Below are 27,847 nucleotides of genomic sequence, written 5' to 3' on the forward strand. Positions count from 1 at the left end.
GCAATGCCAAACCTCCAGTAGTGAGTTCCCGGCAGGCATACAAATACTCTTCAAAATACGCATGACTCTTCAAAGATATCACATCCAAACCAGAACATCTGTGTCATTATCAATTATAGGATTTTCTAGAAAAACAAATAATTAACTATGTCCTAGTTTGTTTTAGACAGTTTAAAGTGAGTCGTGTGACCCCTCCACAGTAGATCTGATTCTCCTGATTCACATTTAAAAGTCTGGGACAAATCTAGGTCAGAAACGGACAGTGATTTTAAACGTGATAGCTAAATTCGCTTTGTATAGCTTCTTTTCTTTAAGGTAGCTGGTGAAGGTGACGCTGTTTATCAAGACTACACTTTCAGACAGTAATCCATGCTTTCATCAGAAACTAAAATGGATTACTGTAACTTTCAGAGTCAGCCTCTTGTCCCTTCCGCTTCTTTAAGTGGTCCAGAACACTAAAGAGGGACCACGTCGCCCCAATTGGAGCTTTCCTTCACTGGCTGCCAGTGCATTTTGGACGTTAACTTTAAGATTCTTCCGTTTCATTTAATTTTTTTTAATTAACCGTGCCTCTTTGAGCCTGTCTCTCCCTTCATGCCAGTCAGTGCCTCATGGCAGCTGACTGGGTTCTGATTAGAGTACAAAAGTTCAAGAGAAAGTTAAAGGAGGAATGGGCTTTTTCAGTCTGTGCACCAAAGGTGAGGAATGCCTCGCTAAGCGTCCTCACAGTCTATTTATAAAAAGCTTCTGAAAACTTTTATTGCCAGGCTTTTGCCCATTAGACGCTGCTCTGTTGGTGTGTTTTATTTTGACTGTGTTTTTATTTTCCAATATTATAAATATTTTACTATTTAACTTTTAAATTGTGTTATCATTTAAACTGTTGTTTTAATGTGTTGAGTTTCAATGAATAGCTCCTTGTTTTATACGGTCATAGTAAGACGCCATATAAATAAACTGACCGGTCTATTGCTATTACGCATTTAACCAGCAGTACATTGTTTCACATGTTCAGGTGAATTTTTTTAAGTTTTTTTTTTAGTTCTGTTAGATTTTTTACAATTAAAGACTTAAATTTGTATTCATTCATGTCTTTTATAATAATAATAATAATTCATTAGATTTATCTGTGCTTTTTCTTGGTGCTCAAAGCGCTAACAATTTGTCCATTATTCATTCACTCTTCATTCATACTTAATCATTCTTATAATATACTATATGCTACTTATCTGAAATCTGCTCACACTATTTTGTGACAGTTACAATATGAACTGCATATTATTCCGTATAGGCTGCAATATAAGTGTTTCAGTGAGGTGATCCATATAACTGCCGTAGTAATGCTTTCTTATACAAACAAAGCAAAGTGCCATAAATAAAGTGACAAATACAATATGGTCTTACTGTGAAACACAAATTGTGACCAACACATGTCCTCCTCGTGCTTTGACATAATAAAGATGTGCAACTAATTTAAAATATGCTGTAGAAATGTCTTCATCTTCATGGATATGCAGGGACATATGTGACAAAGAAGTGTTTAAAGTGAGATAAATATGTACAGTGTCTCTTTTATTGCTTACCATGACAGTGCAGTTCATATTTTTTAAGTAAATAATATGATTAGGTTCAGACTTCCAACACTATATGGTTTGATTGTTTTATGTGAACTAACTGAGGCATGTGTACAATATAATCATTGTCTTTTTGCATCATATCCCACTGGGATTAAAAACCTTATGACATATCACAACAACTTGATTTGCTAAGGGTATTGGTTTGCAGTTAAATCCTCAAAATTATCGTGAAAAGGTTTTCATTTACTACAGTAAGTTAACAGAAGTTAAGCAATAGTTGGGAAAGAAAAACTAAATGCATAAATAAGAAATAGAGGCTTAAGAAGAATTGATAGAAGTGCTTTCAAACATTGGATGTAAAAGTCTAAAATGGTGACTATTTGATGGTAGTAGACCACTAAATATTATTAAAATGCACGTTCCACTTTGGATCTTTTGTTTTCATTTGAACACATATGCTCTCTTGTTATGTTAGTGACATTTTTAGTAGTGTTGAAACCCATTCTCAAATTAGTGGAGTAAATACCCTGGGATATAAATTAAACTGAGTACTTTAAATAGGAAAGTACATATGTTTCTAGTCAATTAAATGAAGCTTAAGTACACAATTATTGATGATGTTAAATTTTAAAAGTGTTTAAGATGTTAGAATAGTAAAAGAGAATAGAGATTATCACAGTTCTAATACTATTATGTAAGTTGACAGAAAACAGGCAGCAGCTATGATGGGTTAGGAGTTTCTTGCCATCTGTAGAATCTAGAAGTATTTTTCTTAAATATTTTAATACTTTAAAACCAGTTGCTTAAAGCTAAAGAACAACTTTGGTTTTAAATTATAATCTTAAAATCTATAATATAAATTTGACATAATGTTTCTATTTGACACTGGCCTCTACCATTAATTTATTATAACCACAGGTAGTCGGTCACTTGTTTTTGTTCCTACAGAAAGAGCACAGTAACTGAGTCACACGGCGAATATAAACGTGTAAATGTATCAACATAATATATTTATAACGATTTCAAACAAGTTAGAGTTAACAATTAAAGCTACACCTTCTACTAGAACTGAGGCTTTCTTGCTACTACTAGCTAGCCTGCCAGCTCATCATTAATTGACGCTAAAATGGTAAAAGTCTTACCTCCACTTAGTTTGGGAATTCTGCCGATTTTATTTGTTAACTCGGCTGTAGTCGTTCCAAAGTCCTGCTCGTAGGATTCAAAGTCTGAAGACATTTTGACCAGTACGTTTAGGTAGCAAAGTAGCTCTAGGGCTGACAGTTAGCTCAAAATAATAACAAGCTTCTTCCTTGAGTCACACTAAAAGGTGTCCGGCTAGGAACTGGGTGTTCTGTTGGCGCTACTACTGAGAGAGGGTTTCGGAAAACTATCACGCCTATCTCTTTGTTGTGTTATTTAACAAAACATATATTTTTTCATTTTGTTTTAAATTTGATCTGACTGTTTGTAGTTGACGGATTTTCAATCCGAGACGCAACTAGGAAGGTTCTCAGGGCACATAGGGGAGGAAAACAAAAATCCGAAGTGCAAGTGGTAAGGTTAAACTAATTTAAAGTGACAGCTTATTTACTGAAACACTATTCAATGTGTTTATTTCTACGTAGCTTTACGTTCGTGTGTCATGTTTGATTCATCTTTCTTTTTTCGAGTTTGAAATGGTTTTCCTGTCAGTGCTGGTAGTGGAAGATGGTGAACGAGCTAGCTAACTAACCAACCTCACTTCTTCGCTACCTGCTGCATGCATCTACTCTTAAGCCGAAACATGTTTATCTAAACAGCCAAGCTAATTACAATTTTGCAAGATGTTAGTATGAATGTATGAATTCCTGATACATAGAGAAACTTGTTGGAATTAGCTTAAAATGTTGTTTTGAATTTGCTAGCTAAGCTTGACTTGACAAGCTAATTAGTTGTGCATGGAGTTTCTTCTTCTTTCATTCAAAGCTTCACCCTTCCAATATCTCTGTTTTTAAAAAACAATAAAACGTAATTAATTTGACCATTAAAAGTGTTTTCATTATAGTTATGTCGTTCTTTAGAATATATAGATTTCTATATAAAGATAGGAGTCAATATGTGACCCACAACTACCTGTTTTCCAGATAAATAGCACCTATTTTGCATATATAAAGAGGAAATATAGCCTTTTCTTTTAGCACTCTATGATAAATGCTTGTCCCCTTTTTTTCTCTCTTTCTCTCCATCAGATGGGTAAACGGACTCTCACAAGGTTCCTGTGCTTCAGGATTTGAGAGGGGAGCATGCTGCGCTCTTCAAGGGCAAGACACACCGGGACACGGAAAGGCCGGGTGACCACAGACCAGGGATGTAGTTGGATTCTTGAAAGATGAAAATAAAAATGTGTGCACTGCTGACTTTGCAAGATATAAGAAACAAGTAGCACACTCAGGCAGAGTCCAAACATTTCAGGTCCCCAACAAAAAAAAAAAAAAAAGAACATTTTCTTAAGCTTCCAGTGGGACGAATATGAATTTCCTTTCAGCGTTAGTTCGATTCGAGAACCTCCATGAGGTTCGAAGATTGTGCCACTGGGGCCCAATCATAGCCCTCTCTGTCATTGCTATATGTTCAACCATGGCAATCATAGACTCAGTCATCTGGTACTGGCCTCTAGACACCACTGCAGGCAGCATTAACTTCCTCATGCTCTTAAACTGGACTGTTCTTATCCTTTACAACTACTTCAACGCCATGTTTGTTGGGCCTGGATATATTCCTCTTGGCTGGAAACCAGTAAGAGTTTTGCTTCTTTTCACTGATGACTGTTTGAGTTCACAGTATATTGATACTAAAAACAATGAAACCATTCGAATCCACTAAAGGTACATCAGGCACCTTACCTATTATTTGCATTCCTGAACAGGAAAACCCAAAAGATACCCAATTCCTACAATACTGCAGGATTTGCCAAGGATACAAGGCACCCAGATCCCACCACTGTCGCAAGTGTAACAGGTAACATGTAAACTGCAAATAAACTATGGAAACTATTGTTTGTTAAAAAAAAAAAAAGAGAAAAATCACAAAAAATGAATTAAAAAAATGCAATATTTACCTTAAATTTCAAGCTTTTTGTGTCACTCTTTAAATGTCTTATAAAAACAAAATGCTTTCCTCATATGGCTTTCCTCCCTCAGGTGTGTTATGAAAATGGACCATCACTGCCCATGGATCAACAACTGCTGTGGCCATTTGAACCATGCCTATTTCACCAGCTTCCTGCTGCTGGCGCCGTTGGGATGCTCCCACGCTGCCTTCATCTTTGTTATGACCATGTACACGCAGCTCTATGAGAGGGTGAGCATCCACACTATCCAGTCTCTTAACTTGCTAGAAAGCTCTTTGAGGGTTGTTTTTTTTTCCTTTCCATCTTACTTCTTTGCAGATTTCATTTGGGTGGAGTACTGTAAAGATTGACATGAGCGCTGTTCGCCAGTTTCAGCCCCTCATGCCCTTCAGTGTTCCCGCCTTTGCTGCCACACTCTTTGCCTTAGGTTTGGCATTGGGTACTACTATTGCAGTTGGAATGCTTTTTTTCATACAGGTAAGTTTGTTAATAATATTCACAGCTCGCTGTTCATTCAAGCTGTTTAAACCATTTTCTGAAATAAGTGTGACAGCAGAATACAGTTTTTTCTAGAAATGTATAAAAGTGTAAGTTTTAAGTTGAATTTGTTCTTCTTCCAGATGAAAGTCATATTGAGAAATAAGACCTCAATCGAGTCCTGGATTGAGGAAAAGGTCAGAAGGTCTTTGAATATATATATATGTATATAACTAAATTTAATTAAACTGGTATTTCCCCCCAAAATAATCTAGAAAATTAAACACTTTTATTGCCATTTTTATGTTTTTGTTCTTTTTTTATCCAACATTTTGATCATTTTAGTAATCCATAGTTTTTTATTAGTTTTCAGCTATAAAACACAAGAGAAGGAAAAGAAAAATACATATCTATTAAAAATACCGGTTCATAAATTGATTACAAAATGAATAAGACCATTCTTGATGTTAAAGTAAAAAAAAAAATATTCTTAAATGTCTTTTTTTTTATTTCTTTGTTTTAGCATACAGGGTTTACTCCATGTTTATATGGCTGTAAGAAGACAAAGGTTACAAAATAAAACTTATTTTCAATAAATTAACCACTATAGCTCATAACTAAAATAACCTAATTTCTGAAACACATTGTTTAAATCTGAATTAAAGCACTAATTTGTACTTGGCTGAATTTGTTTAGAAACTGTGTGTTTGTGTACATACTTAAACCAATTCCATGTATCGTACTGTGGTACATTCTTAAACATGAGTTAAGATGTAAAAGTTAGAGTGTAAAAGAAATATAAAAAAAATAATGTCTGATGGAAACAAACACGTGATCGTGTTAATTTTATTGAAAAAAAAATCGATTTGTGCATCTAAATTACTGGTTAAGTTACATCTGTTTTAAAGCAAAATTGCCTAAATATAATTAAAAGACACCTAGTTATGAAGAGATCTTTAAAAGTGTATAAAGGAAAATGTTGTTTGGCGGACATTAATGTTTGGATAAGGGTTTTTAAATTATAAAATGTTTTTTTCCTCCAACTTGTCCTATCCAGCAGCTGAGCAAACAGATCAGAGCTGAAGGCCTCCTGTTTGGGACAGATTTTACTGTTACAATAGAGGCTTATGAATCTTCTGTCACAGGAGGTGTACATTTGTATAAACCCCTTTCGTATTTTTATTATTTCAATAAATAATAATAATAATAAAATATGTTATCCAAGCATGACATAAAGCATAGGCACTTGCATGTTGTTCTTTGTAAATGCTCTTCCTAAATGTTAAGGTAAGTCTGACTAAAATGGTGTGACTTTACAAATGTAACCATGTTAAAAAACTTTTTTTTTTTTGCACTGATGCATAGATTTCGTTAAAGGAACAGTGAGCGCCTTAGCTAGTTCCACATTATTGTAATTCTATATCCTGCAACCGGATCGTGCTATAATAGCTCCCCTATTTTCTCTGTGCTACTTTGTGCTTTGTCTTTCCATCAGGCCAAAGACCGAATACAGCACTACCAAACAGGGGAGGAGTTTGTCTTCCCTTATGACCTCGGAAGCCGCTGGCTGAATTTCAAGCATGTTTTTACATTGTCAGGGACACCCAGAGGGAATGGTCTTGAATGGCCTGTTCATTCCAAGTGTCACCAATATACCTTAACTGTAGGTTTTTCATTATCAAGCATTTTAGTTTTCCTTGTACTAGTTTGCTAACATGACTTTTTGTTAATTTGAGCCTCTCTTAATGCTGTAACATTTCATGTTAAACTTTTGGTGTAAAGTTTGACTTAAACACATTTTTTTTGCTCTTTTAAAAATAGATAGAGCAGCTGAAACAAAAAGCTGATAAACGAGTGAGAAGCGTAAGTACCTAAAAAGACAAAAACATTTTGTGTCATAAATAAAACTCAGTTTCTTGCTTTTTTTTTTACTTCTCCAGCCTCTGTCAAGAGTTTTTTTGTGTTATTTTTAATTTATATATCCACTATCCGCTATTGTCAGTTTTCACCACCTAAAAAGTTCCTTTTTATGTGCAAAGCAGTGCATTAGTTATTAAACTTTTATTTACTATTTACTATAGCTGACCTCCTCACAATGTCAATAATTTCAAAAGCATTGTTGCAGCTGCCTGAACTGAAATAATACCTTAAAAATAACTCAATGTTTTTGTTTTGCTTGACCAGCAGGTCCAATACCAGGCAGTGGAAGACTACAATGGAGCTTGCTGCCCCCTGAATAAGGGTTTTCGAACCTTTTTTAGAACTCCCTGCACAGAGGAGCCCAGAATTCCCCTCAGCAAGGGAGAAACCATCCTAGCAACTCGTGGAACCAAGTACGCCTAATCCAAATAAAGGTTGACCAGAATAAAATTTCTCAATCATTGTTTATATTTTATCATTTCAGGTGGTGGATGTATGGAGATAAAATTGTTAGTGAGGAAGAAATGAGAGGTAAAATCATTTTTGCTATACTTATTTCCACATCCTGAATTTTTTTTGAGTTAACTTTGCTCCAAATGGCCATTGGCTAGCTGAGACGCGGCGGTTTTCAAAAACACCATTTTAAATCCTTCACTGTCCACCTTCTCAGTTTCTTTGTTTTTCCTCTTTGTTTAGCTGGAGTACGCGTCCGAGGTTGGTTTCCAAGGCGATGCGTGGAGAAGTGCCACTACGACACAGCTGCCAATGAAAGCACCAGCGATAAGAAAGTAAATTAGTGCATGTGGATAGCTTTTCCTTTGACTGATAGGAGGTTTAATTAAACACAAGATGTCTGTCTATGTTCATAAATTTAAGTTTTAGTGACGATGTGCCGGATGCTGCAGTCTTATAATCTGTAATGTCATAATTTGATTAAATAATCCCATGCATTATAGTTCTAACTTAATTTTTTAGACTGGGTGAAAGGCTTATTTAGTATTTATCTGTCAAATATCTTAAAGGGACTGAGGGTTCTAGTTGGGTTCATCTTGCAGGATAAAATGCCTTAATTATCAACAATAGCCAACAAGCTTCAATGTACCTTCATAATTATCTGTGACTTTTTACTCCAATCTGTTCTACTTTTGTTGCTCTGTGTTTTTTCTTTTTTACTCATGTAATGCCGCTGCTCGGCTAACCCCAGGGCTTCATCATGCAACTCTCTGTACCGTATGGAGATAACACTCTTTGTTTATATTATTTTTGTAGGCACAAGCTGTTGGCCTCAACTTATAAATTGAAAATTAAAAAAAAGATCTACAGCAAGAGTGGCTGTTTGTCTGGACTTTTGTAAGTGTCGTAAATTGTCTTGAGTGCTTGTTGCTAAAGCTCCAGGCTACACAATAAAAAGCTGGTGTCACACACTAGCAATTATTCTTACCATGCAAATTAAACAGTTTTCAAATTGAATTAACCTGCTTGAACAGATTATCCTCTCAACGCTGCAGCATGAATGCAGCATTGTTCATAATCTTTTCAGTTGAGTATCTTTTGGTTTTCCTAATTGAAATTGGTTTATTTCTGTCAATCAATGTAAAAAACTAAAAAAAAAAAAAAAAAAAGATCTATGCATTAATAAATAAAACTTGAAATAATTTGCAGTAAATTGCTTGGAAAATACTAAAGTTAAAAAGTAAAAGAAGATATAGAAATACACACACATATGCATGTATGAAAATAATACCTCTGCTCTGAAAATTCAAGATGCCCATTGCACATTTATTTCCTTTTGTGGCCTTATTTTTCATATTGATTGATTGATTGATTTAATTTATTGATTTATTTCAAGCATTATAGTCAAAGCTATAAAGAATTTACACATATTTATCAAAATCATTACAGAAATGTTGGAATGCATAGTTTAAAAAGCTACTACTAAGTTCATTCATTTTGTAAACCGGTCTCATCCGATAGATTCTTTTCAAGTAAAAAAAAGGATTGATGATCTTTGGTCATCTAGTGAAGGTCAGAATCAGTATATATTTATCTTATCTACAACTTCTGAGATTACAGTTTCAGTATTTTAAATAGTTTTTTGATATAGGTTTTTAAAATTGTTTAATATGGAAGTTTTTTCCATCTATAATTCATTTGATGGTCATTTTGTACAGCGAAACAAATTTATTAATGTAAAACAAGTATCCAACCAACCTAAATAATTAAAAAAAAAAGAATTAATGGACTTAAATAGTAAAAAAAAGATTTAATGGACTTAAATTCTTTGACACTTAAAAATATTTCACGAAAGAAATAAATGTATGTTCCTATCGCTTTATTATTGAGTCAAAAAATGCAGCTTAATTTTGAAAATGAAAAAGCATTTCTGGTTTTGACTTTTATTTTTCATTATGCAACTGAATCGCTTCCATTTATATATATTTTTTTCTTTACTCCTGCCCACCGATTCGCTGGTCGGTCGCATTCAGACTCCGCCCACCCGCAATGCGCAGGCGCAGTGAAGAACGGACCCAGGGTGACTTCCTCTTTGCTCTTTGGAAACGAGTAAACTTGAAAAGCAAAACACAAGTTGCAGAGCTTGAGATGAACGACCTGTCTAGTGAATTTAGGAACAACCTTGCATAAACTCCGCACCATGAATCTGTTCTTAGCCTCTCTGTAGATTCGTTCGACGGAGGTAAGCTACTGTTTCCTTGCAAGTATGCTAAGTACCTGGTGGTTAAAGTTCAGTTGCTGTTCTCAGGCCTCATTGGAATAATTTAGCATTTTATGTATGCTGTAAATAGCGTCTATAATTTTATTTTTTTATTTACTTTTATCATTCAGTTGAATTTATTCTTACTTTGGGTGCACTATCTATGATGTCCGTACTTGCTCATTTTTTAGTATCGGAAAGACTTTGTTTTGCCTTTACATAACAGTCCTCGTCTTCTTCATTATACGTTATGTAATAAATAACTCAGTTCTGTTTCACAAAAAGGTATTTTTGAATTAGAAGTAACAGGTTTACTCCCTCAAAATACCCCTAAATGTCATGTGTTTTTCTTATAAGTTTTGTTTGTGTTTTGGTCAGGTAGCCAATCATGACAGGTGGAGATTCTCAGAGGTTTCTGGGATACAACATTTTTTAAAGCAAATGTGGAAAAGGATTAAACTCTTTTAAGGTTTTTTCTCTCTCAGTTAAGGTAGACTGAGGCAGTAAACACACCGCATGATGAGCTGCAGCAGTTTATCTGTGTGTGTGTGCTCTGCAAACAAGCTGTCCTGCAAGACAGATGTGTAGCAACAATCTAACCCTGCATCGTGTTTATTCCAGATTCTTAAATTAAAGCAAACAGTTATTTAGCTTTACGTTTAATCTTTCCTTGAATAGTATTAATATTTTTAAGGGCAGAGCTTTTTTTCTGTCTAAAAATTTTTGCTCTATATGTGACACCAAAGGTAATGTCAAGGTCGTTAGTATGATGCGTCCTTGTGTGCAGCTTCTGTTAAAAAAAAAATCACAATTTATATATATATATATATATATATATATATATACACACACACACAGTGGTATGAGAAAGTTTGGGCATCCCTGATAATTTTCAGGATTTTTCTTCATAAATTATTGGTTGTTCAGATAATCAATTTCAGTAAAATATTTCATATTGCAGATGAACACAGTGATATTTGACAAGTGAAATGAAGTTTATTGGATTTGCAGAAACTGTGCAATAATTACTTAAACAAAAATAGGCACCCCTGTTGTTTTATTGATTTGACTACCTTTAGCAATAATTATTGGAACACAAAATGTGTTTTACAAGATCATTGACCCTTGACCTACATACACATGTGAAACCAATCATGAGAAGAGGTATTTAAGGTGGCTAGGAGCATGGTTTTCTCCTCTTTGCATCTTCTCTGAAGAACGTCAACATGGGAACCTCAAAACAGCTGTCAGATGACCTTAAAACAAAGATTGTTCAACATCATCGTTTAGATGAAGGATACAAAAAGCTTGCTAAGAGATTTCAGCTGTCAATTTCCACTGTGAGGAAAATAGTGAGAAAATGGAAGACCACAGGTATAGTTCAAGCAAAGGCCCGGCCCAGAAAAATCTTGATAGGCAGAGGCAAAGGATGGTGAGAACAATCAAACTCATCCCACAGACCAGCTCCAAAGACCTACAACGTTATCTGGCTGCAGATGGTGTCACTGTGCATCGTTCAACCATTCAGCGCACTTTGCACGAGGAGATGCTGTATGGAAGAGTAATGCGAAAGAAGCCTTTTCTGCGCAAATGCCACAAACGGAGTCGCTTGAAGTATGCTGAAGCACATTTGGATAAGCCAGCTTCATTTTGGAATAAAGTGCTGTGGACTGATGAAACTAAAAGGGAGTTATCTGGACATAACAAGGGGCGGTATGCTTGGCGAACAAAGAACACAGCATTCCAAGACTGGAAATCTTGTCAAAGCTGAAGGTCACATGGATTCCAGCCAGTATCAGCAGATTCTTACAATGTTCAAGAATCAGTGACAAAGTTGAAGTTGGATACTCCAACAAGACAATAACCCTAAACACTGCTCTAATTCTACAAAGTAGGGATGGCCCGTTTGACACGGCGCTTCGGTGCGCGTTTCACTTTCATGAAACAGAGTGTTTTTCTGCACAATGTTTCGAGGCGTGTTTCAACTAGCGCAGATCACGTGGTTGATGACGTATGACGCACCAAATGCATCGTTTGGTCGAACCACGGTTCAGTTGTCTCTTGCGTTTCGAACAGTTGGGCGCGCTATTCTCTAGAAATACTAAATGAATCCCGAACGTATCCCGACCAGTTCTATTGTTTCCCCTGTATCAGAATCAGCGTCAGTTCATTGCACTTTACCATGACTCCTAGTAAAAAAAATACTGTGGCTCAAGATCGTTTCTACTCGATTTCTCCTAATAAAACGATGCACTATGAACGTTGTGTATAAAAAAAAAAAATACTTCAATAAATTTATAATGGCAAGGCAAATTGACATCAGTAGCGATAGCTCAGTGGAATGGTCAATGGGAGTAACATCCAGAGGATGCACTTCTCACAGAAAACGTCACGTGTTGTTTTACGTTGTTCTTTTTAATAATAATTAACAACATTGTTTTGTTTTACGTTTTTTCATCATTTCCACATTGAAGTGTTACAAGGAGCTTAGTTGAAGCATATGATATACGTGCAGTCCGCCACCAGATGCCGCTGTTCTGTGTGGTTTCAAAGCACTGAATGGGTGGTTCATTTTTCCGGCACAATTACATGAACCCCAAGAGAAGCTTCATGGGGCTTCAATTCCCATCCCTACTACAAAGGCATTCATGCAGACGAACAAGTACAATGTTCTGGAATGGCCATCTCAGTCCCCAGACCTGAATATTATTGAAAATCTGTGGTGTGATTTAAACCGGGCTGTCCATTCTTAGAAGCCATCATCACGACAACTCTAATCAACTCCAGGCCTTTTATCTGCTTCACTCATAATGACATAACAAGGGAATTGCCCACACCTGCCCATGCAATAGCATGAAAGTCAATTGTCCAATTACTTACGACCCCATGAAATGAAGGGATTGTGTTTAAAAAATGCTTTAGTTTTTCACATTTTTATGCAATCTTTTTGTTCAGCCCATGGAATAAAAGCTGAAAGTCTGCACTTCAATGGCATCTGAGTTGTTTTATTTAAAATTCACTGTGGTAATGTACAGAAACTAAATTAGAAAGAATGTGTCTCTGTCCAAATATTTATGGTCCTGACTGTACACACACACACACACACACACACACACACACCCCTGGGAACACTTTTAACAGAGCTTAAAAGATGATCAGAGTGGGACTTTAACTTTTACTTTAGAATATTGAAGGAGATTTTTTTTCCTATAGATTTTTCCAAATAAAGCCTTAACTGTCATGTCCTCTCCTCTCTTTACATCTTTTTCAGTGTGTCTACCTCTTAAAGTGACTTCACTTTGAGTCCCTGCACCACCAGAGAGTAACGACTATGTTCAGCACAGGCATCCTCGTGCTGACGTCTCCGCTGCACGTCCTCCCTCTACGCATCGCTCCAGTACTCAGCTCTGCTGCCCAGCTCGTGGACCGCACCCTGTACATCCACCTCCACCCTGGGTTGAACCTGGGAAGTGGGAGCCCGCCTCGGCCAGTTTACCTCCCGCCTGTGGTGGATCTGTCCACGTTCATTACTCGCTTGTACAGCAATGCGGCCGACGTCTGCGGCCACCTGGACGTTCGTTTTTTGCTGACCAATATCCGCGCTCATCCGACCGCTTGCAGCGGTAGCCAGACTCCGAGCTCGCCCTTCCCCACCCCGCAACCGCTGTCTCACTCCCCAGAGGTTGTGCTCACGGACTTTGCGGTGCAGGACCCACACCAGACCAATCAGGTCACACAGTGTCTGGAAAAGTACGCCGGCTGCTGCTACGTCTGTCGGCCCGGCCTTTCGTCGGTGCTTCTTCACCCGCAGCTGCAGGAGAATGAAGACAGGCTGAGAAACCAGGGAGAAAAATTAGAGTGTTTGGAGACCTACAGCGACGTAGTGGTAGGGGGAACGTTTGACCGCCTTCATGGGGCCCACAAGTCACTACTTAATGTTTCATGCGTGTTGGCAAGTAAACGGTTTGTCATCGGTGTGTGCAACCAGGCGATGCTGAAAAGTGAGTAGCTTTTTTGGAAGAAATCCAATCCAAGACCAATGAAGTGCTTGCCCTGATGCAATTTGTTTATGCCCTGCTTTTAGAAAAAGTGTTAAAGGAGCTGGTTGAACCTTACTCTTTGCGGGTCCAGAAACTGAAAGAGTTTCTACAAGACACCAAACCCTCACTCCAGGTGGAGATTGTGCCTCTGGACGATCCCTTCGGTGTGTCTATAGTAGACCCCTTGCTAAAGTGCATTGTGGTCAGTGAAGAGACTAAAAAGGGAGGCGAAGCGGTTAACCAGAAACGAATTGAGAACGTAAGTTAGAAAATGTCTCGAGTAAGTTGTAGCTTTAGAAACTTGAATCTACATTAAGAATAGTACATTGTGAATAATAATTGCTATCCAAGACATTGTCAAATGTTAAAATCAAACACCCACCTTGTCTAGGATCTACAATTAGATTTTTGATTTTTGTCTTAATCCAGGGTCTTCAGCCACTTGTCCTTCATGAGATCCAGTTACTCAAAGATGTCCACCACACTGACATAGAGGAGGAGAAGATCAGCTCCTCCAGCCTCCGCTTCCGTCTGTTGGGTACTCTCCTCGCTCCTCCAAAGGTAAAACCCAGAGCTTCTGCTCAAAAGTGTTCTTTGCAAGTGAATAAAACAATTTGTGTTGGTTTCTGTATTTTTAGCACATCTTTTTTTGGTCTAATAAAACATGGAAACATAATTTCAGAAGACATGCTTGCATCAAATTTAAACCATAGATGAGTCTGATAATGTCAAGATTTGACCCGTTATTAACAAAGGTATTTAATTTGAATCACACCAGTGGATTTTTAAAGATGTGTGTCTTCTTTAGTCGGAATGAAAGTCACTGAGGATATTTGAAAATGAGATGTCATTCCACACAAACTCCATTTAAAAAAGGATCTATATTCTCACTGTTAACAGGCTTGTCTTGTTCTAGGACAATACACAGATCTCTTTCTTTTCTTTCTCTCACGTTTCAGCACTGCTGTGTTTGCTGCATATCCTGAATCTCTTCTCTTTTGCTCTCTGCACTAGGACGCCTCCCATCTCCCCACCCTGCCATATGTGATTGGACTGACGGGAGGCAGCGGCAGCGGAAAGACCTCCATTGCCAAGCAGCTGGAAGCTCTGGGTGCAGTTCGCATCGACTGCGACAAACTAGGTCACGAAGTGTACCAGAAGGGAACCGCGGCCTATCACAAAGTACTGGAAGTCTTTGGGTCAGGTGGGAAACAGTTCGGTTTTAGGCCAGATTTTGGTTTGGTATGAGTTATGTGGAAGAGACTGATTTAGTTCTAAACACAAATCCAAAACATAATCGAGAGAACAAGGAAAGACGCGCAAATATTTATTAATAAACATGATGTCACAGTCCAGAAATATTTGGCTAGGCCCTAAAATGTACACACTTAGTAATACGAAGCCTGATTGGTCAACTCATTTCTGCTTAGGTCTCCATAAAAACACTAAAATATTATGGTTTTTTTTCCTTTTTAAGAAATTTTGAACGAGGATCAGAGTATCAACAGGCGAGCTCTGGGGAGGAAAGTCTTTGGAAACAAGGTAGAGTGACTTTTCCTATACATTTGCAGTTACATTATTGTAGATAATGGCAAAAAAACTGAAATTAAACCAGTTGTTTTTGTTTGTTTATAACAGGAGCAGTTAAAAGCATTGACAGATATTGTGTGGCCTGAAATCGCTGAGCTAGCACAAAGCCGAATCCACCAAGCCCGAGAAGAAGGTATTCCTTTATCTTTTGTTGTCTGGAATAAAAGAAGAAAGGCTAACAAGGCTAAATAATTTCAACTAAAATAAAATGCTTATTCCATCTCTCTTTTCTATTTATCAAAGGTTTGTTCAAACATTGGATGGACTTTTAATAACTAGTTTAACTTTAGAATAATATTCTTTACTATCTGTACATCTGCATTGAAATGAAAATACCAAAAATATCATATAAAGAAAAACGTGCGCTCACTAAAGATGTTCGTGTTTATTTTTACACGTTGCCTTTTTTGACATTTCATTATACACTCTGTCTGTTTAATAAAAAAAAGTTCAATAAATAAAGTTATAAAAAACAATAAAACCAATTTAATTGACACAATGCGGAGATTTGTTTCTAGTTGAAGTTTCATGTTATCCCTAAAATTTAATAGATTGCTTTCTTTTTCTCTCAGGTAAACGTGTTTGTGTGGTGGACGCAGCTGTTCTCCTTGAGGCTGGCTGGACAGATTGGATGCATGAGGTCTGGCTCACCATCATCCCAGAGGAGGAGGTGATGCTCATGAACCCACAGAGCTAAAACCAGACAAATACACAGATCTTTGACAAGACAGAGATTTGGATTTGATTATACTCAATTCTATTTTATTTTGTTTTATTTTATTTTTCTAAGCATTAAAAATAATGAAATAATACAATAAAATACAAAACAGTTAAATCCAATATTAAGTAATACATTGATAAGAAAATAAAGCAAAACAAACAAATGAAATCCATCTTGACATTGTAATTACTCATCATAAATAAGCATATTTGCAGTAATGCATACAGTACACACAGGTCACATTAGAAAATTAAAATATGATTATCAAAAAAGTCAAATAGTTTGATTTTTATTTTTTTCAGTGTATTAAGACTTTTAACCAAATATTAATCAATTGTAGTCACTAAATATACCTTCAATATAGAGTGTGCATCATCTGAATATTGGTTTCACTTTTCAAAATTGATTGCTTTGTGTGGAGACTACCACCAGGGGTCGCCATGTCACTAAATATGAAAACCTAACTTGACTCTTCCATTGTTTGATCTCTCCACTCAGGCAGTGTTGAGGATAACCGAGCGGGATGGGGTGACTGTGGAGGACGCCCAGCACAGGCTGCAGAGTCAATGGTCCAACAGCAAGCAAGTCGAGCACGCCAATGTTGTTCTTAGTTCTCTGTGGGAGCAGGAGATCACTCGCAAACAGGTCAGACACGTCGTCCTATCGTCGTGGGAGCCTCACATTTATATATTCTACAAAGCAACTGTTGTGCGAAACGTGACAGCTGTTCAATTCTCTCCGTAAAGGTCCTGAAAGCCTGGAACCTTCTTCAGCAGAGAATCCAGCTGAAGCTGGGAGGACTGGAAGGTGATGCTGGAGGCTCACATCAGGTCTGACTTGTTTCCAGGCCCAGGGACGTGTGCAAAAAGGACGGAGCCACATAAAGTTGTGCTGCCTTTGATGGGTCAGGGTAGCCAGTATTCCAATGCTGCACAGCCATCCAGCTGTCTCACTTCAACAGTCAGTGCCTGTGCCAGGTGCCTGTTTTTAAAATGGGATTTTAGCCTAGTTTAAAACTGACTAACCAAATATTTTCAATCTTCAATTTGGAAGTCATAATTGAAATGTATAAAATATGAATGAGTCTAAGTGTTTTTAAGTCTTTCCTAATTCCAAAACAGTCATTTCAAAAGATCAGTTTGTTTTCTGGTTATTCAGAAATCATCCACCTTTGAATTTTAATTATTTATATTGCACAATTCTTCTGGAGCAGAAAGTCTATAGAAGGCAAAACACGGACTGTGGATACTAAAAAGAAGGTGTTAGGCTTAAAAAAAAAAGAATTTAAAGTTCATTACAAAGAAAAATGACGTAAGTACAGCAGCTTAGTTCAAAGAATAGATTTTGGGTACTGGTGAATAACGATCAATCTTTAAAATGTTAGTAAAAAGTCTATTGAAATCATTTAAGTGCAATAATCTAGAAAAAACTATTGTGACATTTAAATGTCAACACTGAAAGTTAAATTCCATGTTTACACATTTTCCTTCAAGCCAGTTTCATCTCATTCACTGCTTTATTGTCAGAACAATAAATATTTCTTTACCAACGGCTTGTTTTCTCGTTTTCAGCCATCATTTTTAAGGCAGATTTGCTTAGGCACATTTTTGATCAAAAGTTATCCTCACCAAGGTAATGCTTTGTGAAAGTCAACCTTTAATTTACATTTGTGAAACATTTGCCAGTTACAAATACAAAAAAAAAAGTGTGCACAGTTGTGTTCCTTTTAAAACATTTGTGTCCCAAGTGGAAGGTGTGCTCATATGCTGACCCGATAAAACAGTCCATCCAGTCCCATTCTTTCATGGGTCTACAGTCAGTTTGGCAGAGCACGTTGCTTCTCCCAGCTTGTTCACCGCTTTGCACTTATAAACCCCAGAATCGGAGAGTTGGAGGTCGGCCAGAAGCAGACGACAGAGTCCGTCTTCATGCTGCTGTGCGCTCGCTCTGGACGAGTCACACACCGCCTCCTCATTATGAAACCACCTCACCTCTGGCTTTGGGTAACCTGGTTTAAAAGCAGAATTTCAGTTAAATATTGAAAATAATAATTAAAAAAAACGAACTTCTTCAAGAATACCAAAAAAAATGTATTGCAGCAGGACCTGCTTGATATTGTCTAAGCACACTGGAAAACTGCTGTCCTATCGGAAAAATTATTGATTTTTTTAAACATTTTTAGTGTTATTAATTATCAATCTGGTGTTATTACGGTAACAAGGTCATATCCCCTTTGCAAGATCAATGAAGTTTTATTCTATGTTGATTTCTATTCTTTGATCAAATATGCTTGTAGATGTTTAAAAAATATTTCAAGTTGAAAAAAGGGTTTTCTATTCTTAAAGGGAGGAAATTAAAGCTAATTACACAGATTGTATGCAAAGTGGGAACATGCAACACTCCCACAGTGAAATTTAGTTGTAATTATAGGAATAAAAAATTTTAAAAAAAAAAATCAATTTAGACAAAAAAATGGAAGAATTATTTTAAGAAATCTTTCCAAGCAAATTTTTTGGATAAACTTCAAAACTTTATTGATTCAATATGTCCTGTACTAAATGTAAAAATAAATGTTTATTTGTGATTAAGTGCAATTATCAAGGCATAATTTACATGTGCATGTTTATATGGAAGTGTATCCTTTATTGCTTTTCTTTTTTTCCAATCAAGTCATGACTAATTATACAAAATGAGATACATCTATGGATAGATATATATTCATTTTCTTCTGCTTTAGTATTTTTTTGGTTTTGATTGCTTGAAATAAACCAAATACAAGAATGTGGTGCAGCAGGAGGAGTCTGCTGCTTTTGCGAGTGCCTCTGTACCCTCAGCATAGCATGTTAACTCAGCCGTGGCTCCACTGGCAGCAGTGGTGTCCCTCAGGGTCTGCTGAAAGCGAGGCTCAATCTGCAGCTGCTTGTCCAGCGCCTGGATGGCCTCCTCTGCTTCCTGGCTCCATATCGGCTCTTTAGTGAACCATGAAAAAGAGGGAAAAAATACAAGAAAAGTGCTTTTTCACTGGTTTACAGAAGAGAAAACTTCAAAGGTTTTGTTTTAGTGAGAATTCGGATCTGGGACAAAGAAGATGATGGAGTGTGTGTTATGTTACCGTCTGAGGTGCTGCCATCAGAGTCTGGCCTGTTGGAGAAGTGAGCCATCCGCTTCAGGGCCAAAACTGCTTGACCAGTTTTCTTAAAAAAGAAAAAAAAATGTAGCACCACACATTATTTTCATTAAAATAATATTTTTTTATTCCTAATTAAAGACAACATTTTTGATCAGTCAGCTGAGCTACCTTCCACTTCTGTTTAGCTAGGAAGCGCTTAATTTTTTCCTTATTTAGGGACTTGGTGGCTCTGCGGTTCAGAGGCGTGAAAGAAGCCATCCAGATGTGGGACAGGGCCTCGGTACATGACAGCCTGGCCCTGCACAGAAAAGGAACAACTTGCTTAAACGCTGTACGGATGGGTTTGCCGTCAATGTAAAACGTTCAAGTTAAAAATGTGAACATAGAAATTAGAAAAGCACAGCGACCTTCTATCCTTCTTCAGCAGAGAGCTGATGAAGTCTTTTGCCTCGTCGGAAATGTCTTCAAAACTCTCCGGGTCAAACTCGTAGTGAGCAGCCGTCACCAGAGCCAAAGTCTCGGCATCGCTGTTCCCCTGAAAGGGGGACTCTCCACTCAGCCTGGTTAAAAGAATACAGGAGGAAGAACTCTTAAATCATGACACAAGTTGTTTCTCTGTTGTCACATAATTGTGATATTTCACAGCCAGTGGGGACAAAATAAATCTTTTTGTTTCTGCACCACAAGTGAAAAAACAGGAAGAAAATACGTGAAAAGACCTTCTCTAGTAGTTTTATGCTTAAGTCAAGTCTCGAGTCCTTCGGGGTTGAGGATCTTGTCCAGGAGTGGTTGATTACCTGGATCAGGTGTGTTTACAACACTGCAGAGTAGGGTAGCTCACGTTGGGAAAACTAGCAGGAATGTGGCCCTTTGTGCCCGCCCCTGATCTAGTCACTATAAGACTTGGATATGACCTAGTGTAGTTCAAGGTCTTATTTTTACTCATTTTTCTCATTTGTCTCGTCATGGCAACTGGACTTAAAAGCTTCTTTGTTGAAATTTTTATCCTCTCATGCAAATGGCTTCATAAGTCTGAACACTTTTTGTTTTCTTTTAATTTGAACCTCATATTGAAGAAGTTTTGGGTCATGGCAAATCAGCACCAGCAGGGGGTGCTGTTTCTCCATTAACTCAAAAAAAATTCAAATGAGAAACAGCTTCCTCTTTAAGTAACAAGAACCAAAAACTGTTCTTTTGACTTGTAAACATGAAGATTTCCCGTGTACTCTTTTTAGATTTGATTAACCTTTATTAATCTCACAGGGAGACAATTGACATTACTGCAGCCGACAGTGATGCAGTCAAGTTTCCCCACATTCAAAACAGTCTTATATCAAACATAAGCCTTTCACTTACAAAATGTAACAGATGACTCCGATGCTCCACATGTCGGTCTCCACCCCCACCGGCTCATAGCTGATCACCTCGGGGGCCACAAACTCAGGAGTGCCATGCAGCACCATCAGAGGTTTGCCCTCATCTGAGGAGGAGCAGCAACAAAAGCAGCATTTACAAACCGTGTCTCTGAACATGTGCGCCTTGTTTGTATTAACCTGTAATCTCTAAATAGACCACCCACTGTTAGTTTTTCAGCATGAGAGAGACAAACATGTCATTTGCTTTTAATGGGCTCAGGCACGGAAGGTCATTTTTGACCTCGACACTCCCTAAACAAAAAGATTTAGGCAAAGTTGATCAATGTAAATAACTGCTTAAGACCACAACCGTGATGGTTTCTCCTCCACAAAACAGCTGGAATAATAACTGCAATCATGTTAATGAAAATCCTGTTTTTAACATGTTTTTGTGGCATTCTTCTCATGATGGAGGACATATATAAAGAAAATTAAGCTTAAAATAGCATTTTTAGGTATTTCTTTAGTCAAATATTTTGAATTAGGAGCAGACTAAAAAATACTGTTTTAAAAAAGAACGCATGTTTGATGTAGAAAATATGTTGGGCCGACCAAAAGCTCCCTCCTCCGAGCTGTCAGCAACGGGGAAGGAAAAAGGGGGCGGGGTTGCTCCGCACTAACAGTCAAGCCAACAGCTTAAAGGGGATTTTCTGTTAACTACTGCCGCTCTGTAGAAACTATGTCATAGAAACACAGGTTTCTGGCTAAAAATGGTCTAAAATAGTTCAAAAGAGTTATTTTAGAGAAGTTTAGACCTTCTCTTTGATATTTCAGCTGATCCATGCTGTGCACCTCACCCAGTTCGGCAGCCAAGCCAAAGTCGATGATCTTGATTTGTGTGCCGTTCGTGTCCACGCAGACGATGTTCTCTGGTTTGAGGTCCAGATGGATAATCTTCTGCTTGTGCATGTACTGCATGCCCTCCAGTATCTGCCGCATGTAGCGAGCGCTGGTCAGCTCAGTGTGCTCAAAGTTGTCATCCACGATTCTCTCAAAGAGCTCCCCGCCTTCAATACTGGACAAAAAAAAAGGATTAAGCTTTGCCATCTTCTGTCCTAAAATGGGTAAATCCTGGTCAAAATTATTTTCCTGTAAAGAGTAAGAGGATAAAAATCAGGAAAACTCACTACTCCATGACCATGACAATCCCAGAGCGGGCCTCGTATGCCGCCAGACACTGGACAAGCTTTGGGTGATGCAGCTTGTTCATTATCCTGATCTCTTTGCGTGCTGCCACCTTGTCCTTGAATGTCCGAGCTCTGTAGAATTTGCCAGCACACACCTGGCCCGTCTCTTTGTGGGTCACCCGGAACACGTCGCCAAACTTCCCACTGGAGGATAGGAGAACATTTACAGCTGGTCTGGACCAAAAGTTGTCCAAAGACATGCTGGTGGCGGTGGGAGTATACTTACACCCCTAGTTTCTCGTGTACATCATAATGGTCTTTAAAATCGTGTTGGGTGTCAATAGTCACGGTGGCGTACGATGCTGGCTCTTCTTTCTTTTCAGCTTCAACCACAAATATAAAAAATAAAAGAAAATGTTCAAAGTACTGGTTTCTTTCAAAAAGCGCTAATTAAAATCAAAGACTCACTTGAGTTTGCCATCTTCACATACTCAGACTCTTTGCCCGGCTCACTGACCCCTGCTGAATTGTAAGCTCTGACCCTGAAGCGGTACCGGCCCTGAGGCTCCAGGCCTGAGCGGATGTGGTGGGACGTGTTCTTACACCGGCTTATTTCTGTCCAGGCTTTGTCAGAATCCCCTCGACTGATCTCTACAATGTAGCCCAACACAGCAGTGCCCCCATCGTAGCTGGGACCGCTCCAGGACAGAACCAGGGAGTGAGGGGTCTTCCGAGAAACAAAAGGTTGGGAGGCCGGGGGAGACGGTCGGTCTGAGAAAGACAGAGGCAAAACTTCACTTAAATATTATAGAAAAAGTACATTCTTACAAGCTTGTTGGTGACTTAATAATACAAAATGTTGTTTAAGTGAGCTGAAGTTACCTATGATACTTAAGGATACTGTGTGCTGAGCAGAACCGGCTCGGTTTCGAACTATGAGGGTGTACAATCCTGCGTCCTCTTGAACACTTTGAGTGATCTCCACACAGCTTTGCTTCTCTGTGCTCCTGACTGATGTCCGAGGTCCTCCCGTCACCTCCTGGAGGAGCAGAGGACAAACAATATAAAAAAAAAACAACAGAATTTTGGGAGACTGGAAGCACAAAAAGCGGTTTTACCTTAACTCTGTTGAAAATCCAGCAGCAGACCACAGGCAGGGAGCTGCTCCTAAACTTACAGCTGAGCTGAGCTTTCTCCCCCACACAAACCTCCACCTTGTCAGGTGTGTCAACAAACTCCACAGCAGGCTCTGAGGAGGAGAAAGTTTCTTTAAAGCCCCAAAATAGGCACTTAGTGCTCTTGGATTTCACTTTGACACAATCTTCAACACTCACCTTTTTTAGTGGAAACTTTTATTTGAGAGTTTGCTCCTCCTATAAGTGTAGAGAAAGGAGATCGTGCAGGTACACACCTTGATAGGGGGATGCAATCAGCAACTGGCCAATCACAGGGGAGCAGTCAAGTGTGGTTGCAAGAGCAAATGCAGGAGTTAATATACAGCCATGAAATGACTATTTCTAACTAGACGGGTAGCTGCTAGAGCAGGGGAGGCCTCTTAAACTATTTAATCTGGCCCTCCAAACTGGATTAAATGATATTGACAATCCTCAATAATATTTTATTTTCCCCATAATTCTGGCGTCTTACCATACAAACAAATTGACCTTTGTCTAGGTGCAGAAAGTTATTCTACAATCATGTGCTTTTGGAAGATTTGTTGTTTTTCTGACGTTTATGCGTGTTTTCAAAGTGGGACAGTCATTTTTCCACAACACCACATGAACACTGCATTTCTCTAAGTTTGCGTTTTACTCTGAAGGAACCCACTGGTGCAGTTGACACTAAAATGAGAACAAAAAACACTTTTTTGAAATAAAAACTCAATATTTTTATTAATTCTATGCCCAAGTGCAGATTTTAGAAGCTTTGGGGTCAAAGAAAGCTTAAGAAAAGTCATTAATCTACCTTTGTCTTCTTCTTTTTGCTGCTTTTCCTCTTTGGAAGGTAAAGACAATTGAGTGTTTTCACATGACACATGCTTGAGTGTAACCTCCTTCTGCAGGTCATGGTTGTTTGTTCTGGAGACTTCCTTTGTCGCTGCTTTATTGTAAGCAAAAAGTTTCGAGTTCAGCATTCAGAAAACTGCAGGTTTTGCTGGAAGGGATGTCAGTCTTCACCTGTGATTCGCAACACGGCACTGCTTGTCCTCCTTCCTGCAGAATTCTCCGCCACGCAGGTGTACACGCCAGCGTTTTGATGCGTACAGCATGTTAAAGTCAGACTGGCGACGCCATTTTTGAAGGAAGACTCTGCTGAATTCACCACCTCACCTAAATGTCAAAATATAAATCAACTTCACACACAAATAACTGAATTTTCTGCCAAAATATTGTCCGTTTTTTGGTTGCATTTTCCCAAATGTATGAGTTGGACTCTTGTTAGAGCAGAATTCTTTTTTGAAATGACACTTAACTTAAAAGCTAAACTCATTTTCATGTTTTTCTCACACTTCTGTGCCTGACAAAAGACATTAAGATACTGTTCTTGTTCTTTAAAAACAATTAAAACCTTCTTAAGTGTTTTATTTCCCCATTATGCCAGAAGATTCCTTTTTCTGGCGTTAAACAAGTTTCTAATGTATCATTTCCTGACTAACTGCATTTTTCTTATGGCGGAAACAATGGTTTTAATCTTAAATCAAAATGTAGTCGTGCATCTCTAGAGGTCTGGATAGTACAGACACTATTTGCATCCAAAAAAAAAAACAATATGAAGCTAGAAGTTATTTAGTTAAAGAAAAGTTTAGAAAAGGTAGTTGTGCAGTAACTACTACACATGAAAGAGTTAACTGTTGCTAAATGTTCAAGTAAACAGTTGCATTCCTTTTACAAATACACAAATGACACTGAAAATGATCCCAAAACTCACTTGTTTTTTGACAAAATCTTCAAAACAAAAAGTGTTCAGGAAAGAATATAAACACCCAAATAAACTTTTTAAAAGTCAGACCTTTTTCTGTCTGATAAGTTTGTTATTTGTTTTACAGCCAATTTCCTTCTTCCTTCTCCCCTTCTGAAAATACAATTTTCAAAAGTACGGTAGGAAATCCTCTTACCATTGTGTAGCCAGGAAACCTCCAGAGGTTTACCTGCGATTATAGCCTGAAATGTAACACTTCCTCCATCACTGACTGCACAGTTTCGGACTCTTTCCGTGAAGCATGGCACCTCAACTCTCTGATCCGCCACCTGTTTGGCGTCTTTAGGGAGAAAACAGGCTTTTAGTTTGACACCATCATTAGACTGGGGAATATTACCACAGAATGACAGATAATCACTTCCTCGTGTCATGTAGCAATTCAAATGTAAACTGTTTAAAATAATAAAAAAAGAGCCGGATTGCCACATTATCTGTGTGTTTGTGCTCTACTGTTTATTTAGTGGAATGGCCAGCAGGGTGGGTGACGGCCCCCGCTGGGGCTGATGCAACTAAATAAGAATTTAAACCATAATGTAATGCTATAATGCTAGTTTTTCTGACATTATTGATTTCTTTTGCAGAATTGTGTCTTTTTAAATCCATGTTCATCTTAAGGTTCAAAGGTAATAGTCCAAAACTGCTCTTCTATCTTGCATTTCATTCATTTATTTAAGCATTTATTTAGCATTTCTGTGATTCTCCAGCTTTTAATTTGTTGCTACATATTCTTAATGACATTATTTTTGCAACTATTTGGTTAAATAGGAGAAATTAAGTTAAATATGCATAAATATTATTCTGTTTTCTTGCAGAATACAGAAGTTTGAGAATCTGGAATTTACCTGCTGCAGATGAAACTCCCACTTTGCTGCTTCCTGTCAATGACTTGTTGGCAGTAACCCGGCCATTTTCTCTCTGATTGCCCCCACAGCGCTGACCCCGGGGCTTGAGAACAAAGTGAAAGGTGGACAAATACGTCTTTGGCTTCCCCTCATCCTTGTCCATCCTTGAGTGGAAAGAATCTGTCAGCAGATAGGTTTCAGGGGAGGTAAAATCTGTGTGGCTTCTACTTCCGCTTCAGATTTTCACTGATTTCGTTGCATTTCCAGAGTAAACGCTGTGTGCTTCATGCTTGTCCTGCCCTGTTCACACATTCCCTGAAACGCTGACAGGAGGAGCCTCTGCTTTCGCTGAAATCACTGCGCTCTCTCTGTCCCACAGTACACAGGAAACAGACAGTTTTATCAGAGGGCTAATCAAAAACACACATGTTCAGCCCCCACTGGCCCTCTGAACTGAGAACAGACAGGGACAGAAGCAAAGATTAGGAAATGTGTGGTGAAGCTGCAGAAAGAAAAGTCAACTTTAAAAAAAAACAAGAAGCGTATTTACCTCCATGAACACTCTGTCTCCTTATAGGCCATGAATTCAAACCTCCTTTTGCTTCAGCAGTCTCCCCTGTTAACAGATTTCTCCTGCAAAACACTGTCAAACCGTCGTGCGAGTTGCACTGCCTGACTCACTGCATGAATCAAGAAGAGCCAGTAGAGCAGCTTTTTAATGCGCATTCACTTTGGCTGACCTGAAACACAACCTTTCAGGTGCTTCTTCAAAAAGTTACAGTAGAGGCCGCTTCAGTGAGAGCTAACCACATTTGAGTTCAATCATCTGGCTTTAATGCTGCTAATATTATACCAGCTGTTCGACTGTTTACTAAAGATTCTGCTTCATGTTTGCTGAGAACAATTGATGGAAAAAGGGGTGGCCGTCTTTTGAAATCACATAAGGTTTATTTTTTTGCCTGCAGGGTCTGAAAGTGCATATAATAAAACGCTAACCACTAAAAAATGTTTCCTGTTCTCAAAAGTGCTTTACTCAAGCCAACATGTTGGTTAATGCAGTGGAAAAACTTCCTTTTTTATTGACATTTTCAGGTATGTTGTTATACATACCTACATGGTTTATACATAATTTTCATGCCATTTTATAACTGGTGCGAGAGTTTTTACACTTTTTTATTAATATTTCCCTGGTTTTCCTTTCTTATATGAAGATTTTATAAAAAGACAGGTGCAGGATTTCAATCTTTTTTTTATTTTTAGTACCTGTATTTATTTTAAAAACAGGCTGAGGTTCATAATTTCCATTGTTGTTGTATTAATCTGTTTTTCCATATTTTCCATACATTTTATAAATAAATTGAGGTGGAGAATTTCCAAAAATACATGAGAGTTCAAGATTGCATTTTAAAATGTTGTCTTTTTTATTTTTGCAATGTTTAAAGAATTTTTTTTTATTATTTCTTAACCTTTGCCCATAAATATACTAATATTGACTCAAAAATGAAGGGGCAAGTGGGAGGGCAAAGCTTTTTGCTGCCCCTCTTCAGTCATTGTAGCTCTGCCTCTGAGGCTGAGGTTCATAATTTCCACCGTTATTTTTATTTTTTTCCATACAGATTAAAGTATAGGATTTCCATCTTTTTGAAGTAATACGTAAATACTATGTACAGTAAAATATGATATTTAAGGGGCAGTCAATTTAATTTAAAAGGCCTATATCATGCTAAATCAACTTTTTTGAGGTGTAATATAGTGTTGATACCTCACTGTGAACAACGCCAAAGCAGTATTTTGAACCTTAAAAACCTGCTCTCGCTTTATTTAATATGCACAATATGCATATCTATTTTTGCAAAAGTTCAGATTTTGTTTGTTTTTGTGGGCGAAATGCAAACACGCTGCCAAGGTTGACATCATGAAATATGCCGCACCAACGAAAGGCAAACTTATGCAAACGATTATTCATTTAACAGTTAATAATGTGTCAATATTGGTAATCTGGATTATTGCATTACATACGCTGGAATTTTTCTGAATCAGTTTCAATTTGGGTTCCTTTGCCAAAGAAAAAACACACCAGGTTCTTTGTGTGGGAATATTACAAGGCTGTAAACAACTCCACAGGAATGCTGTGGTGTTTTTCCTTTTTTTTGTCTGTGTGGGTGTGTTTGAAGAAAAACATGCAAGATTTTATGGCTCCCAGACTC

At 37.8% G+C, this 27,847-nt stretch overlaps 4 protein-coding genes across 9 annotated transcripts in view; 2 read left to right on the forward strand and 2 right to left on the reverse strand.

Annotated features, from left to right (window-relative positions):
• The window catches only part of vti1a (vesicle transport through interaction with t-SNAREs 1A), a 104,831-nt gene extending 101,914 nt beyond the window's left edge, over window positions 1-2,917 (reverse strand). For all 4 annotated transcript variants that reach the window (XM_004080387.4, XM_011488209.3, XM_004080388.4 and 1 more), the window contains exon 1: window positions 2,720-2,917. In XM_004080387.4, the coding sequence (XP_004080435.1) occupies window positions 2,720-2,813 (94 nt within the window). In that variant the 5' untranslated portion in view covers window positions 2,814-2,917. The remainder of the gene's footprint in view (window positions 1-2,719) is intronic.
• A 27-nt stretch (window positions 2,918-2,944) lies between these two features.
• On the forward strand, window positions 2,945-8,411 carry zdhhc6 (zinc finger DHHC-type containing 6). 3 transcript variants are annotated; one of them, XM_023949833.1, is made up of 11 exons: window positions 2,945-3,131; window positions 3,806-4,352; window positions 4,483-4,574; window positions 4,757-4,916; window positions 5,005-5,163; window positions 5,307-5,360; window positions 6,659-6,826; window positions 6,985-7,026; window positions 7,348-7,496; window positions 7,568-7,614; window positions 7,780-8,411. In XM_023949833.1, the coding sequence occupies exons 2-11, from the start codon at window positions 4,086-4,088 to the stop codon at window positions 7,878-7,880; spliced, it is 1,239 nt and encodes a 412-aa protein (XP_023805601.1). In that variant the 5' UTR covers window positions 2,945-3,131; window positions 3,806-4,085; the 3' UTR covers window positions 7,881-8,411. The 3 variants fall into 3 exon arrangements, with proteins under 3 accessions (XP_023805601.1, XP_023805603.1, XP_023805602.1); XM_023949835.1 differs by having other exon boundaries at window positions 7,351-7,496; XM_023949834.1 differs by lacking the exon at window positions 2,945-3,131 and adding an exon at window positions 3,383-3,402.
• Window positions 8,412-9,579: 1,168 nt separating this feature from the next.
• Window positions 9,580-17,696, forward strand: coasy (Coenzyme A synthase). Its single transcript, XM_004080390.4, has 10 exons — window positions 9,580-9,778; window positions 13,068-13,797; window positions 13,881-14,095; window positions 14,266-14,397; window positions 14,851-15,040; window positions 15,314-15,378; window positions 15,475-15,559; window positions 15,999-16,096; window positions 16,646-16,792; window positions 16,894-17,696. The coding sequence occupies exons 2-10, from the start codon at window positions 13,128-13,130 to the stop codon at window positions 16,981-16,983; spliced, it is 1,692 nt and encodes a 563-aa protein (XP_004080438.1). The 5' UTR covers window positions 9,580-9,778; window positions 13,068-13,127; the 3' UTR covers window positions 16,984-17,696.
• Window positions 17,645-26,075, reverse strand: LOC101169741 (myosin light chain kinase, smooth muscle). Its single transcript, XM_004080544.4, has 17 exons — window positions 25,641-26,075; window positions 24,935-25,078; window positions 23,997-24,149; window positions 23,785-23,919; window positions 23,154-23,255; window positions 22,938-23,068; window positions 22,702-22,858; window positions 22,288-22,590; window positions 22,106-22,202; window positions 21,820-22,023; window positions 21,490-21,707; window positions 20,634-20,757; window positions 19,685-19,837; window positions 19,446-19,575; window positions 19,260-19,341; window positions 18,976-19,116; window positions 17,645-18,155 (listed from the first exon to the last, which is right to left on the reverse strand). Exons 1-17 carry the CDS (start codon window positions 25,801-25,803, stop codon window positions 17,950-17,952), a joined length of 2,643 nt encoding a protein of 880 aa, XP_004080592.1. The 5' UTR covers window positions 25,804-26,075; the 3' UTR covers window positions 17,645-17,949.
• Between the last annotated feature and the right edge of the window lie 1,772 nt (window positions 26,076-27,847).

This window comes from Oryzias latipes, chromosome 19 (assembly GCF_002234675.1).
Source record: "Oryzias latipes chromosome 19, ASM223467v1".
Taxonomy (NCBI): domain Eukaryota; kingdom Metazoa; phylum Chordata; class Actinopteri; order Beloniformes; family Adrianichthyidae; genus Oryzias; species Oryzias latipes.